General features: G+C 39.2%; 1 protein-coding gene across 2 annotated transcripts; it reads left to right on the top strand.

The window, feature by feature from the left end:
* Positions 1 to 294: 294 nt before the first annotated feature.
* On the top strand, positions 295 to 12,420 carry XKR9 (XK related 9). 2 transcript variants are annotated; one of them, XM_075743914.1, is made up of 3 exons: positions 295 to 736; positions 9,809 to 10,032; positions 11,681 to 12,420. In XM_075743914.1, the coding sequence occupies exons 1-3, from the start codon at positions 429 to 431 to the stop codon at positions 12,322 to 12,324; spliced, it is 1,176 nt and encodes a 391-aa protein (XP_075600029.1). In that variant the 5' UTR covers positions 295 to 428; the 3' UTR covers positions 12,325 to 12,420. The 2 variants fall into 2 exon arrangements, with proteins under 2 accessions (XP_075600029.1, XP_075600030.1); XM_075743915.1 differs by lacking the exon at positions 295 to 736 and adding an exon at positions 824 to 946.
* Positions 12,421 to 14,946: the final 2,526 nt, after the last annotated feature.

Here is a 14,946-nt window from a genome sequence, read left to right as displayed (position 1 = left end):
CTGCTTGGGAGAGTAGCTGACCTCAGCAGGTTCAAAGGTGCATCTTCGCTTGGGCTGATTGTTCACTGATATCTCAGTACATTCTGCATTTTGTACTTGCTTGTTTAAATGGTCGTGAGAATTGCTGTATGATACTTCAAAAGAAAATACTGTAACTGCTAATCTTCCTTTTTTCTTCTTTTTAGGAACCAGTAATGAAGAATGAGTCCACCAATTCAAGAGACAATGTACATTTATCTTTTCCAGAATAGATGTGTATCAATGAGGTTAATATTTAAATCAAGAATACAGAAAAATGCAAGTCCCTTTGCATAATAAAAATCCATAACCCAACTTTCCTTCATAGAAAGCACTATGAGTAGGTGGTATCATCAGGAAAAAGACTCCATTGTAAGAAAGCATTTAAAATAATTTTTACTTTCCTTTACATGAAGCAAAGAGAGAATGACAACTGTGACAGCATGATGAAATTTACTAAGCAGAATTTTTTTTTTTTAGTTGGTGGAATTATAATTTATTTAGTTGATATTGGAGTGGACTTCTGGGTAGCTAGTAAATATTTCTGTCAAGGACAATATTCTTGGAGTATATCGATACTGTGTTTTAGAGGTCTTTCATCATTAATAACTCAGATATTCAGTTATGACTGGTTTAAAAATGACTGGGAAGGTACTGATACTGGGAAGCTGAAATGGATTTTTCTAGTTCATCTCTTTCAGTGTGGCATTTTTATAAGGTAAGCACATTTTGAAATTTATTTTAAAATAAGAAATCATATTGCTTTAAGACAGTTTATTAAGAAATGCTTAATGTGGCTTCAGGGACAAGACCACTTCTGGCCTGAATGATTATTGCTCCATGTAAGCAAATGGATTTTTGTCTGTTTATACCAGGAGTAAATTATGTCAGGTTTTGATGGAAATGTAGATCTTCTTTCATTTCACCTGTAAGTAATAATTTTTTATCATTCACAGCCTAACTCTATTTGATTCATCAGCCTTTTGATAGGACATGCTTAATAAAAATGCTTGCTTTACAGAGTAATACAGTTGTAACTGATAAATCTAAGTTTTAAAAGTGATGTTAAGAAGGGAATTAATTTGATTACACTAAGCAGGTGAGACAGCTGAAGTAAGAGGTAATTTTTGAACCTGAGAGTCTAACCATATGTAGGAAATCCACCAAGATTTGGGAGAGAAATGAATAGTTGAATAGTTATTAAGAATACTTGCAGCAGTACTTCCCACAGGGACTGAGTTAATGGTGACAGGAACCTTTGTTTGCTGAAAGGCACATGTCCAGGAATAGTTTAAGATATCATATGCTTAACGTTCTGTGGTGGCTTTGGTGTAAAATTATCATTACCATTATAGAGATCTTTTGTGCCATGATTTTACTTCCATTTTAAAACTGAGGTGAAAGATGTTGGTGAAAAGTCCTGAATTTTAATAATTTTGGGTATGCAACATGCAAGAAAGGAATGAATATAGACTTATTGGAGGCACTTAATAAAATACTTATTTAGAATGCCTTCTTTAACTTCCTATACTATTCTATGGACAGCAATGAAAGATATATTTATGACAATGTAAGTATCCCCCTCACGCACATGTTTTATTCACTTGATGTTATCATGGATTAAGGAAAATGATGAAGCCTTTAGATGTCACAATTAACTTTTGCCTCTCAATATTCTTTTTCCTTTTCTCTGCCAGCTTTATTTTCCTGCTCCTCCTCCTCTTACAATCCTGAAGTTTTAGACTTCACAGAGGCGTATTTACTGACAGGTTTAATTTTTCTGATGCTGGGTATTAGAAAAATTTAGAAATACTACATTTTGAAGGAAAACGAAAATCCCTCTCTAATTTCTCTGGATGGTTTCTTACTCACTAGCCAGAACCATGGACATGGGTTGGTTCATGTCAGATATACCAAGACCTGGCCACAGGGACTCTACCAGGTTAGGCCTTTTAGAGGGGATGTCTCAGGGCCCACTGTGGCACTCCCCTTTTTTTCTGTCCCCAAGGCTTTTCATCTTCAGGTATGGCTGGGAGCGCCGTTCTTGTGCCAGTGACTTACAAACCTGCCCCTCTGAGCTTATTTCTTCTGAAGGAAACTGAAGCCATGAGCTCTCTTTCTGATAACTGATGATAAATGTTAAGCCCGTAACTGCGGTGTACAATGGTGTAACTGCAGTGAAGCTGCCCTTTTAATGCCTGGTCAAAAACCTCCCTTCTTCCCCTTTCTTTTCCATGACCTCATGCTCTGTAATCTGTTCAGGACTATAATTTTGGTTTCACCTTTGGCTTGGTTGTACACTCCCAGGTTGCTCCTAAAATTTTCTGCTGATTAGTGCCTATCTCTAAGACCTCACCTTTCAACACAGACTTTCAGAATTCAGAACCAAGCTCCAATCCTCTACAACTCTAGACACTGGAATCTTGACTCAGCAGTTGTATCTATTCAAAATGCTGCTTTTATGGCAAATCTTAATGGATTACCTAAACTCCAAGGTAATCCATAAAACTCTTGGATTTACCTGAACTCATACCCTTTCCAATGAATACCTCTTACCATGAATTTCTATAATTTTTGAAGCTTCCTTGCCAGAATTAGCCCCATCTTCTCTGAGTGGCTTATTATCTAGTAAACATAATTTTGCCCTTTGCATTGACAGTGTTGTCAACTTGGTCACTTGTTCTCTATTGCACAAATGATACTTTCTCCCATGCTGCCACTTGACACTTGGAAAATTTCCGAGCTGATATCTATAAATTACAAAGTTCTTTCAGCCACTCCTCAAAATTCAGCAGCATGATAATGCATACTGTAAAGTATAAACCGATAACAGCAAGCTGACATCTGTGCTTGTATCTTTGTGATCAACTGCTATATACTTCCTATTGTATGTGTTTTCTTAGGTGTATCTATGTACAACTCCCTCCTGTCCTTCCTCTTAATCATCTGATTTATCCAGTTAATTTAGACAATAAGTCTCTCAGGTTTATCTCGAGTCTCTCAGGTTTATCTCAGCAGTCAATGAATGAAAATAGATTTTGTCAGGACTCAGGTCACACTTGTCGAGATGAGCTTCTCCAGAAGGTCATTTGGGGCAGGAACCTGTATTCTCCATTCACTACAGAGCCAAATACGGGTCTAGCCAGTAAATACAACTTGGCCTGAAATTATAAAAGATGTGAATACACCTCACCAAATTACCTTAACCTTCATTTCTTCCTTTCTTCCTTCCCTTCTTCCCTCTGCAATATGTCTTTTACATGTCTTGCTCTATCTTTGAAACAGGGAACTTCATTATGTTATGTTTGTATAGTGCACAGCACAGTGGGAATCAGTCTGGTTATGTTATCACACTGCCAATGCTAAGTAGTAAATATGGAAATCATATGTGTGTATACACCTATGTACATATATATATTAGAAATAGAGAAAAAATGAAATTAAAATTATTTCATCTCTAATAAGGCTTTATTTTCTTTTAATGGAAAGAACATAGACCTGTAATTATATTTCATATGAAATGTTATGATGTGCAAGGAGACAAAATTAAGTTGGTAAAGTATATATTAGCTATGCTGACTAAAATTATTTTCAACCTGACCCATTTAAATGAGTCACACAGATGTTGGTAGAATTGAGAACAGACTGCAGCATAACAGTCAACATTAAGACAATAACACAGTCAGTGAATGTGGAAAAAAGCAACATTTCCCTGGGGCACCATATGAATTCTAGAGTCCACTGATGTGTAGCAGTTTGCAGCATCAGTCAAGTACACCTGCAGAAGACTAAATTTTACCACTTAATAACCTTCACTGTCAGAATAGAAGGCCATACGGGCAGCAGCCATTGGCAGCTGCTACTGTGTCTCTTGATGCTTAAAGGTAGGCTCAAGATGCCCTGCATCTTTGAACAGGAGCAGATGAAAAAGATTTGTTTGCATATTTGTAAAGATGAATTCTAAATCCATGAGACATCAGAGCAAATGTGAGTGCTTTGCTGAACCTGGGATTATTTCATTATGCGATTTTAAAAGGCAATGAGAAAAATTCAGAGTCAAGGTAGGTGATGTTCAGTTTATACTGGTACAGGCTTAGCACCTGGTAAGTCACACCCAAACCAGGAATGGATCAAAAATAAAGACTGAAGCTGGTAACATGCCTCTAGCAATTTATGTGTATAACAAGAAGTTCCACAGGACAAAATAAATAGAAAGGTATTCAAGATACAAAGTCAGTGAGGTACAGAGAGTCAATTAAAAGTGGAAGGTTTGTAATGCTACTTTAAGTGAGTTACAGGTTACATAATAATATGTGCTTGATCACATTTTCTTAATATAAATTTACTGATGCATATATGGGATGCGTAGTGTAGTACTGGGATTGTGGTGGAAAGTCCTCAGTGGAAATCTGAGGGAAAGCATGTGATATGGAAGCACTGACAAGGGAGCTTGCCTGTGACATGTGAAGGCTGTGAAGCTGTGAAGCAACACAAACAAGTAGCTGTCACCTCTGTGAATTCCTAGTCAGAGCCAAAGCCTTCCTAATTTTACAGGAGACCAGGAGCAAACTTCATCCCTTATGAAATGATGATGAAAATGTAGGAGTATCTCAAGAACAGAACGTGGAGCTGTGTTTCAATGAGTGTTTATAGTAAGTAGGAGTCCTATCATCTGCATTTTCCACTGTGGTGGGTTGACCCTGGCTGGGGGCCAGGTGCCCACCAGAGCCACTCTATCACTCCCCTCCTTCACTAGACAGGGGAGAAAAGGTACAACGAAAAGCTCGTGGGTCGAGATAAGGACAGGGAGAGATCATTCTCTAATTATCATCACGAGCAAAACAGACCGAACTTAGAGAGGAAATTAATCTGATTTATTACTAAGCAAAACAGAGTAGAGGAATGAGAAATAAAATCAAAAAAACCTCCCCCCACCCCTCCCATCTTCCCAGGCTCAACTTCACTCCCGGCTTCAAACTCCTCCCCCCCCAGCGGCACAGGGGGACGGGGAATAGGGGTTACGGTCAGTTCATCACACGGTGTTTCTGCCGCTTCTTCATCTTCAAGGGGAGGACTCCTCTCATCGTTCCCCTGCTCCAGCATGGAGTTCCTCTCATGGGAGACAGTCCTTCACAAACTTCTCCAACATGAGTCTCTCTCATGGGGTGCAGACCTTCAGGAGCAGACTGCTCCAGCGTGGGTCCCCCACGGGGTCACAAGTCCTGTCAGCAAACCTGCTCTGGCGTGGGCTCCTCTCTCCACGGATCCACAGGTCCTGCCAGGAGCTTGCTCCAGCGCAGGCTTCCCACAGGGTCACAGCCTCCTTCAGGTGTCTCCACCTGCTCCAGCGTGGGGTCCTCCACGGGCTGCAGGTGGAATCTCTACACCCCCTCATCCTTCCTCCATGGGCTGCAGGGGGACAGCCTGCCTCACCATGGTCTTCACCACGGGCTGCAGGGGAATCTTGCTCCGGCGCCTGGAGCACCTCCTCCCCCTCCTTCTGCACTGACCTTGGTGTCTGCAGATGTTCTTACATCTTCTCACTCCTCTCTCCGGCTGCAAAAGCTCTCTCTAACTGGGTTTTTCCTTCTTAAATATGTTATCACAGAGGCGCTGATTGGCTTGGCCTTGGCCAGCGGCGTGTCTGTCTTGGAGCCGGCTGGCATTGGCTCTATCAGACACAGGGGAAGCTTCTGGCAGCTTCTCACAGAAGCCACCCCTGTAGCCCCCCCGCTACCAAAACCTTGCCACACCAATCCAACACATCCACAAAACAACACTACAAAGGCAGAAACCATTTTTTTTTCCTCCTATTGAAGTGAATATAATATTTAGAAACATTGATAATTCTTTACTGTTCACATATGACAATTTCAGTTGTACAGAAATTGTGATTTTTTTTTTTACTCTGTTGGCTTCCAAATAGCTTAAATACCTTGGACTCATGAAAAAAAGATCCTTTTAAATGAGTTTAGAGGGAGGAAAAGTAAATGTTAACCCTGCATTTGTCTGTGTTAATGACATACCCATTTCATCTTCAGTTTAAGATGTACCTCTACTTAAAATACATAACCAATCCAAAACTTTTAATTAATGTATTTTTATTCCTGTTGAAGTAGCTTTTCAAAAGCCTTTTTTTTCAGTTTATGAAGATTGAAACACAGAACTTCTATAGCAATAGATATATTTTAGGAAAATAGATTATAGGAATATAATTACGATAGGTTCAGAGCAGGCACAGTGTTTAGGTGAGCTGTGGGCATGATAAAGGAGAAAATTTGAGCCTGACCTACCCTTTAGTATGGACTGAACTTTGCCCTTGGCTGTGAATGCAATTGTCCAACACTAGGCCTAAAAGTTGGCTATGGGCCCTTCCTAAATGTTCTAATATTGCATGCCAAATGGGCAGATGGGAATGGGAGTGTAAGCTCAAAATATTCTTAAAAGATGAAAAATTTGTCACAGCGAACTACTGTAAATTACATAGGCACGTGGGGCTCAGGGAACGCCACCTTGCTTAATACATAGTCAAAGAGCAATGGAAGTATTTGAACTTTTCTAGAAAAAACAACGTATTCTATACAGTATTCAAAATCAGAAGTGGACTAACTGAAATAGCTACAACTAATGAAAAATACTATAACATACCATCTTCTAACTCTATAAACCTAGTATACCATCCTCAGTTTAGAAGGAATATGCTTCCAAAAACTGACAAGTGATTTCAAGTGTGCATCCAACTGACATATTCCTTTTACGACATGTCTGGTTCTTGCCTTGTGTATCATCTGCCTTCTCAGCTGTCAGCTCTGCAGCTCAAAACTTGTGCAGCTAGTTTCCACTTCTTGCTGCTTGGACAAACACAGGCTCTGGTGAATAAGTCCACAGGCAATTAACAGATTGGTCTACCCAATTGTTTTTTCTTGAAAACATCTTAAACTCTCCAGATGTTTACATCTCAGATGCAAGAACCAGATGTTTTGGAATATTAATTGTTTTATAAACTGAAAAAGCTATAGATGCCTTGCCAAACAATTCAGTTCTTTGCTTATGAGTGATTATTCAGAGAAGAGTAATATAAATACACAGAAACATAAAAGTAGAAAACAGTTTCCTTTGGGAGTAAATCATGGATCTAGAGCCAGCTCACAGAATCCATGTATGGCCTGAACGGCAGGACTGCAGTCTGTGAATCTCTGCAAGGAGAAGAGCAAAGGATCTTCCCCTGAGGGTCCTCACTAGTAACATACCTGCTTCACACCTACTACTGATGCTTTCAGGTTGCAATTCTCACTCATATGGTTGACATGCTTTAACATACCAGGGAAGAAACTGTAATTCCTCCAGCACGCGCTTAACCCAGGATCTGCAAATCCCGGCTGTCTCGCTTGTAGCATTGGAAAAACCCCTGACACTGTCTCCCCTGTGGTCCAAAGATTTGGTCTTTAAAGATGGTGAAAGTGTTAAACTTTTGACACCCGGGGGAGCCAGGAATTCTACCTGGCTTCCTTTGTAAGCAGAAGGGGATTGTGCTCGGACGAGTCTGTGAGATCTGGGTGTCTAATGATCTGCTGCCCCCTGTTTTCTGTCTAACAGAAATGCAACTGCATGGGTTTCATGGGGTCTGTACTGCGTAAGATCCTGCAGACGATCAGGGACTCGGGAACGTCTGGCACTTCAGCATGAGTCTTGAAATCATCTCAGATGCAGCCTTAGGGAATGGAAGTAGGAGGCAAGCTAAGGACCTTGCAAGCAAGGCATAGGACCTTGCCTTTCTCAGCCTGCACGTCAGCAGGCTTGTACAACTGTCTGCAGTGTTCTGCTTGATTGCTCAAGAAAATAGACCTGAATGAATGATGTAATCTTCATAATCCAGATGACTAAATTCTCTTCTTAAGGGAGAAGGCATTTAAGTGATGTTTATAATGATAGAAAAATTGGCTGAATAACATTGAGTTTTCCTGAAAAGGGACTGCTTTTGCTGTTCTTACCTGCCACTTATAGTCAAAATGGGTTCATTGGAGAAGAATATTAGAAGCTCAAGACATCTGGAAACTGAACAGGCAGAAATAGGCTTGAAAGTGATGTCTGGAGGCTGTTACGCTCAAAATCCTGTTTATGGGCACACAGGACTCACATACCTATAAAGCCAAGAACTTAACATAAGTGAAATTGTAATAGTTGATTCCAAGAATCACCATTATTCTATATCTATTTATTACAGGAAAAGAAAGAATACATCTCTACATAAAAAGTTTCAGTAATAATAATAATATGGTTAAAATTGCTACACACAGATTTCTTAGCTCCTATCCCTTTTCCTTGTGTTTTGCTCTCCTTTCCTCTGCTACTCAGGGTCTTTAAGGTCAGTAGTTCCATTCTGGTGTGTGTGGTGGTTACGGGTGTTACCAGTCCCTGGAGTCTTGCTGGGAGGAACATGATGTTCATATCGATGGTTTCTTCTTCACTCTTAGGATCCACTTTGGGTCTTTTTTGTATGTTTGCTAACACACTTTCAGACTTTGCTCTCTCTTGATTTCTCTGCAGCTCCATGTTACATCCAAACTTCAACTGGAAAACTGTCTCTAGCTGTGTAAACCCCTTCTTCTGGAACTCCTGCATTTAATCTATTACAAAAAAGAGCATTGCCTACCTCCGTTGGCTTCCAAAGCAGTGGTGCAATGGGTCAGATCATTCACTAGGGCTTTGTGTCTCTGTGTGTCAGTCCATTAGGGGCAGCAGAAGTACTGTAATTTCCAGCAGCCAGAGTTCTGGTCCTATATCAGGTTGTGTTTTCCTAAACACAGCTGTAAAGATTACCATGTACAACAGCTGATTCCTCCCTTAATTATCAAAATAGTTTTTGATTAAAACTTAAGTGTTCTCTCCCCTCTAAGGTGCTATGTTCACCTCCAGGCCTGAAGCAAAGCTCATGAAAATGGGAGTAAGAGCTAGGTTTTATTTATCCCTAAGCATGGCATTAGAGATATCCTAAACAGAAAGGATTCTCTACCACACAGAATGCACACCAGTTGTGACTAACTGATTCCATGTATCTTTGCATTTACTGCTCTTTCAGAGGAAATGTTCATTTAGGCTTAAATGAAAATAAACCAGAACTGTTCTAAAAGTCATTCAGATGCACTCATTTGCCAAGGCAAATGACTTGTTCATGTAAAACCACTCAGATTATTAATAGAATCTGTCATCCCAGGAAATCCATGTGTCTTGAAAGTAATTTTCTGAAGTGAAAGTGTTCCTAAGTATTTAGAAAATAATACTATATTGATTTTTTTTTTTTAAAACCTGTTGTATGTTTGCAGTTCATCAGATATTATCCTTGGGGCTTATGGATCTAGATTACATTTATATAGACGTGGATGTTCACAGCTGGATATTCACTAATACCCTTAAAAGGGTACAAAGAAAGGGAAAGAGTATCTCAAAGAGAGACTGAGAAGAGATGCTAAGGGAATTTTCAGAAATGCGGTGCTTTTAAAGAAGTAAGAAACTAACAAAATAAAGCTTGTAATCTTTATTCAGGCAAGTCTCATTCTGTTCCAATAGTTTTTACGTGGCATTGGTATCACTGGTCATAAATGATTACCTGATATCACTGATACCAGACCTATACTGGACTACATTTTTTTCTTAGTAGAAGGTGGTGGATTACATTCAAAGATAAAATGCAAATGGAGAATGAAATGGGAAAAATTGTTGTTAGACTATATCATTTTACTGAGTTTCACTTTTAAAAAACACTGTCTAATCAAGTCTCCTTTTTTTATAGATACTGGTTTGCTTTGAAGTATGGTTGCCAAGCTGCATTTAAACAAAACAGCAGCAGAGATGCATCAGAAACAAGCCCTCCCAACTTCATTCAAAAGCAAGCTGTTGATGTAGTGACTGATATTAACATGCTCAGGATATTCAAGACTTTTCTTGAGACGGCACCACAGCTTTTTGTCCAGATTTACATCTTCATGGAACACGACAAAAATAATTTCTGTCAATGTAAGTCTGTCTTTCTCCTTAATATGCAAGTTGAGCATGTGTTGTGGTTTAACCCAGCAGGCAGCTAAAACAACCACACAACTGTTTGTGTGCTTCCCCTGGCTCCCCCCCACACCCAGTGGGATGGAGGAGAGAATCAGAAAAGAAAAAAAAAGGTAAAACTGGAGAGTAGAGATAAAGACAGTTTAATATGACAGGAAAGGAAGATAATCGTAACAACAACAATAATAAAAAGAACATACAAAACAAGTGATGCACAGTGCAATTTCTCACAACTCGCAGACCACCAATGCCCAGCTAGTTCCTGAACCGTGGTCCAAACCCTCGGCCAGCTTCTCCCAAGTTATATACTGAGTATGATGTCATATGGTACGGAATATCCCTTTGGCCAGGTGGTGTCAGCTGTCCTGGCTGTGTCCCCTCCCAGCTTCTTGTGTACCCCCAGTCTACTCACTGGCAGGGCAGTATGAGAAGCTGAAAAGTCCTTGATTTAGTGTAAACATTGCCTAGCAACAACCAAAACATCAGTGTGTTATCAACATTATTCTCATCGTATATCCAAAAGACAGCACTATACCCACTACTAGGAAAAAAATTAACTCTATCCCAGCCAAAACCAGGACAGTATCTTACCTAAAAAGTTATCACCTCATGTGCTTGGATAACATTTTAAACATGCCTTGGACAACATACACTTCACTGTTTATTTACTCTGCATTTAGTTAGAGTTTCTGTCTAGCAGATGGTCTGTTCTGCTAAATCCATGAGAAGGAAGATTTCACTATAACAAATCATAATATATAATAGAAACATAATGATACCTCACTTGGAAATAAGTTATTGAATACAATTCGTATATAATTTGCAGTTTGTTTGTTTTGCTTACAGTTTCTTTTAAAACTGCTAACTGTGCATCTTGAAATCAGTAATGTATTTAGAGCAGCCCCGTGAGCTGTCACTACCATCATCCACATTACAGATGAGGGACAGAGTCAGAAAACAAGTAAGGATATGTCAGCATTGCAGAATGCAATACAATGAAGAGATAGTGGCTCAACTCTCAGAAGTGAGACAACAGCTGTACCATTTCCAGCTCTAAAATTAGCAGCTCTATTGGCAAGACATTGACTTACTCAGGGTTGGAATTTATCTAACCAAATGGAGAGGCCTGCAGTGCTGTCTAGTGTTCCTTCATAGTCCATGGGGTCAATAGGTACTCAGACAAAATGGTCAGATGAATCTCATCTTAAATATGACCATGTGAAAGGTCAAGTCTAAGTTACAGATTTCTATATTATAGACACCCCAGAGTCAATATCAGTTGCTGAAACTTAAGTTTTTATGGGCTATTTGTGATACTTTGGGAATTTCTACGTCATCTGCGTATGGAGATGGCAAATACAACATACAAATTAGGCAAGACCGGCAATGGCCAGAGGCTGGGCAGGAAAACACAGGCATCCCAAACAGCATTAGATGCTTAGATTTAGGTAACTAAACTAAGCGTTAAAATTAAGGTCACAGAGGAAATATATAATTGGTATAAAGAAAGTGTTAAGAAAGCATGAACTTGTCCAAAAGTTCGTTCAGAAATTATAATGTAAAATAAGTAATTTAGGTGTAACATTTATCCTTGTGTTTTGTTTAGATGCTGCCATTATTATGTCTTTTTGTGGTATCTCCATTTCAACGGTTGATTATCAGATATCTTTACGAAAATCTCTGCCTGATAAAGATGAATTTCGTGTGCTTCCCAAGTTAGTGTACCTCTTCTATAAACTGCTTACCATCACTTCTTGGATACTCAGTATTTCACTGATCGCTCTACTAAGCGTTAGAAGTTCTGTAATTCTGCTGATATTTCTTTGGATCTGTGGCTTCACTTGGACTTTGAAACAACATACAACATTTTGCACGTCTAAGAAGATGGAATATCTGTACAGAACTGTTGTTGGAGTCATTCTAATTTTTACCTTTTTTAACATAAAGGGAAGAAAAACAAAACTTTTCATTTCTATTTATTATGCTACGCACACTGTTGTAACACTAGGTATTTTGTTTGTATATATGTTTTGGAAACCTTCCATTATTGAGGAAATACATTTTATAATTGTGAGCATCTTAACTATTCTTAGTCTGGTGTCAGGTATTATTTTTCTTGTTGTTTATTATAGGTGTTTTCATCCCACTGCTTATTGCAGACCACAGGCATGTTCAGATGAAGTTGATGGAGAGACAGGACAAAAAGATAGAGTGGAAATTGGTAGATTTCAAAATTTCATAATGCAATGAACGGTATAGATTTTTTTTGTGTGGACTTGCTGGGCAGTCTGTTTCTCTGTAATTGTTTCTTCTGTATCATCACTGAGTAGTACATGATGGAACATACTCACTAGCTCTGAATAACTATTGTTTTCTGTGATGCTGTACAAAGCCTTTATAACGTGAATATTTCTCTATATGCTGGTCAAAGTTACTTTTGAAAAAGAAGCAATTTAATCTATCTATCCAACACAATTAATTGTTTTAGTTTTTAGCAATGCAAATAAAACACAGGAAAAGCTAAAAGTCAAATGAAAGCTAGCATTAAAAATATATTCTATTAATTTATGTTGATTCTGTTAAAAACAAGGCTTGCTTTTCTTTTCTTTCTGGAAGGAAAGTGTGTGAAGAGGAGTGCATTTGAAATAATTGAGGGCAGTGATCAGTTATCTCTGCTTGTCCCCATTAGTGTAAGAGCTGCAGTTCTTTAGATGAGCATAGCTACAAACCATACTGCCTTCCCCTTAAATATCCCCTAAAGAAGAATAGCTTTGATTTATGGCTCAATCACTGTCTTGCCACAAGGAAATTTGGGGAGATATTTTCAAGCGTTTTATCTTCTAGGTGTTTTAATGACTCCTTTATTGGTTTTGTTCTGCTAATCTGTCACACAACCTTCTGTATTTAGGAGTGATGCTAGCTTGTTGTTCTGGGTTATAATAGGAGCCTGAGTGATTTATGGATGGCAACGGGAGTCTTGCATATAAAGGAAGAACTATCTTCCTTGAAGCTTTCCTCTCCTTTGAGCTCTAAGATGTAATACCTTAAATGCTGGTTTCCACTGAAATAGGGGGCTGTGCAAGGTATGTAGTGGTGCAGATTCTTTTGGTTTTGTCACAGGAGAAGAGCGGACTGACTGTTCTGATGCATTGTACTCACAGGGCCTGGAAAATGGTGGAATAACCAGCTTGTCCATCAAGAATTTTTGGCAGAAGGCAGAGTGAAATTAGACAACAGTTCACTCCTGTGTTCAAATGCTAAATCAACAGCAAAGGAAATAAGGTTGATAGCCACAGCTTCTTCAGCAGTAAAATCTAAGGGGAAGTCTTTCAGAGCTGCTGAGTTTTAAACCTGAATTATGGAAACTGGGGCGCTCTCCCCCCACCACCACCCCCATACCCCTTCCAATAATTCACATGTGCAGTTAGAGTAGCCACAGGCAAAGGGAGGAAACGATGTTTGAGAAAAGAGACTAGAGATGAGAAAAACTGATAAACTTTGCCAGGAACCAAATCTGTTAGCATTATTGATTGACAGCCAGCATCCCTGAGACTCTGGGGGAAGGGCTGATGCTCTGGTTGATAATTAGGGTGCTGAAGAGCTGTGTCTCGCACCTTTGGTGTGAAGTCCATGGATTGCAGGCTGCCTTTTTCTTGTTATCCTTCCAGCCTTAGCAGAGTTCAGGGAAGTTTCTAAACGTGTTTCTTTCCTGTTGCAGTTCCATAGTTCTCTCTACTAGGCCAATCACTTGCATCTCCTTAATCCTAATCAAGGAAATTAATTTCTAGGTGCACAGCTTGGACTGAATGGTCTGCCTTTTTTGGGGATACACATGAAAAAGCAGCGTAGTGAGAAGAATTTACTTCTAAAATCCCTAATTTCCACTTAGGGGTAACTAAAATGCAGGTCCAGAAGTTAAGACATAAAAAAGCACAATCCGTGAGACTTCAGCAATAGTTTTCCTAAAATGAATACATAAAACAGTACCTTCACTTCTCTCTACTCTGGAAAAGAGATTTGTTTGCCCTGGAAAGACTGCTTAGGTAAGAGAAAAAGCCCAAAGCTCTGTTTCATGGACCATGATGGCCCTAAGTTCTGTCTCCTTTATCTACAGAGCATTTATTGCTAGTCATGGTGCCTTTGGCAGCAAAATGCATGCTTGGCTTTAGGCTGAATGTACTCTTATTTTGCTATGAAAAAATAGGATCCTAAATAGTGAAGACTAACCCTGTATTGCTTCCCATGCTTTTATTACTTGTTCATCTGAAATTCTGAGAAGACACTAGGGTAAGGTAGGGTGGAAAAGGGAGAATATTACCTCTATCTTGCAGAAAATTATGAAATTTTGTCTAATCATTATTTGGAAGAAGACCTCAAACTTTGTACATTATCTGAGAAGCAGATCTCTGGGGAAATATGAGCTTCTAAGAAGTCCTAGTGTGGGAGTTTCAGCCCTGGGGCCTCCGGGTTGTCTGCCTGCTGCCAGATGTCAAAAATCTGGAGCTTGAGTTGCTCTGGAGGAAGGTTAGTTTCTGGTGAAAGAAAACAAATTTTTCTTAGAGATTTTTTTTTTCCTTTCAGTGAACAGACAATTCCAATTAAAAGTATTTCATTGCCATCTCTGGCCAACTTGTAACAGTAATTTTCTTTCATGGGAGAAAAGCTGAATGTGCTGCCTCCAGTTGTTCTCCTTATGTCTCCTCATTCCCTCTTCTGTGCCACTGAGAAGAACACTATACTGATGTTGAGTCGATAAGACAGACATCTATGTGGCTATTTATATCATACTACTACAAATACACACCAAACCCAACTACTTAAGTTTCAATCCCTATTTTATTCTTGCAAGTCCTAGTGGATATAAATTTAGCC

The sequence above is a fragment of the Balearica regulorum genome, chromosome 2, assembly GCF_011004875.1.
Source record: "Balearica regulorum gibbericeps isolate bBalReg1 chromosome 2, bBalReg1.pri, whole genome shotgun sequence".
NCBI classification, from domain to species: Eukaryota; Metazoa; Chordata; class Aves; order Gruiformes; family Gruidae; genus Balearica; species Balearica regulorum.
The sequence above is the reverse complement of the archived record's forward strand: the minus strand, read 5'-3'. Positions and strand labels throughout refer to the sequence as shown.

Bases quoted from the DNA above. Each gene is read 5' to 3' on its own strand.
- XKR9 (XM_075743914.1), top strand. From the start codon at position 429: ATGAAGCAAAGAGAGAATGACAACTGTGACAGCATGATGAAATTTACT. The intron at 737-9,808 runs GTAAGCACATTT...CTTTTTTTATAG, and splicing joins CAGTGTGGCATTTTTATAAG to ATACTGGTTTGCTTTGAAGT. The intron at 10,033-11,680 runs GTAAGTCTGTCT...TGTTTTGTTTAG, and splicing joins CAAAAATAATTTCTGTCAAT to ATGCTGCCATTATTATGTCT.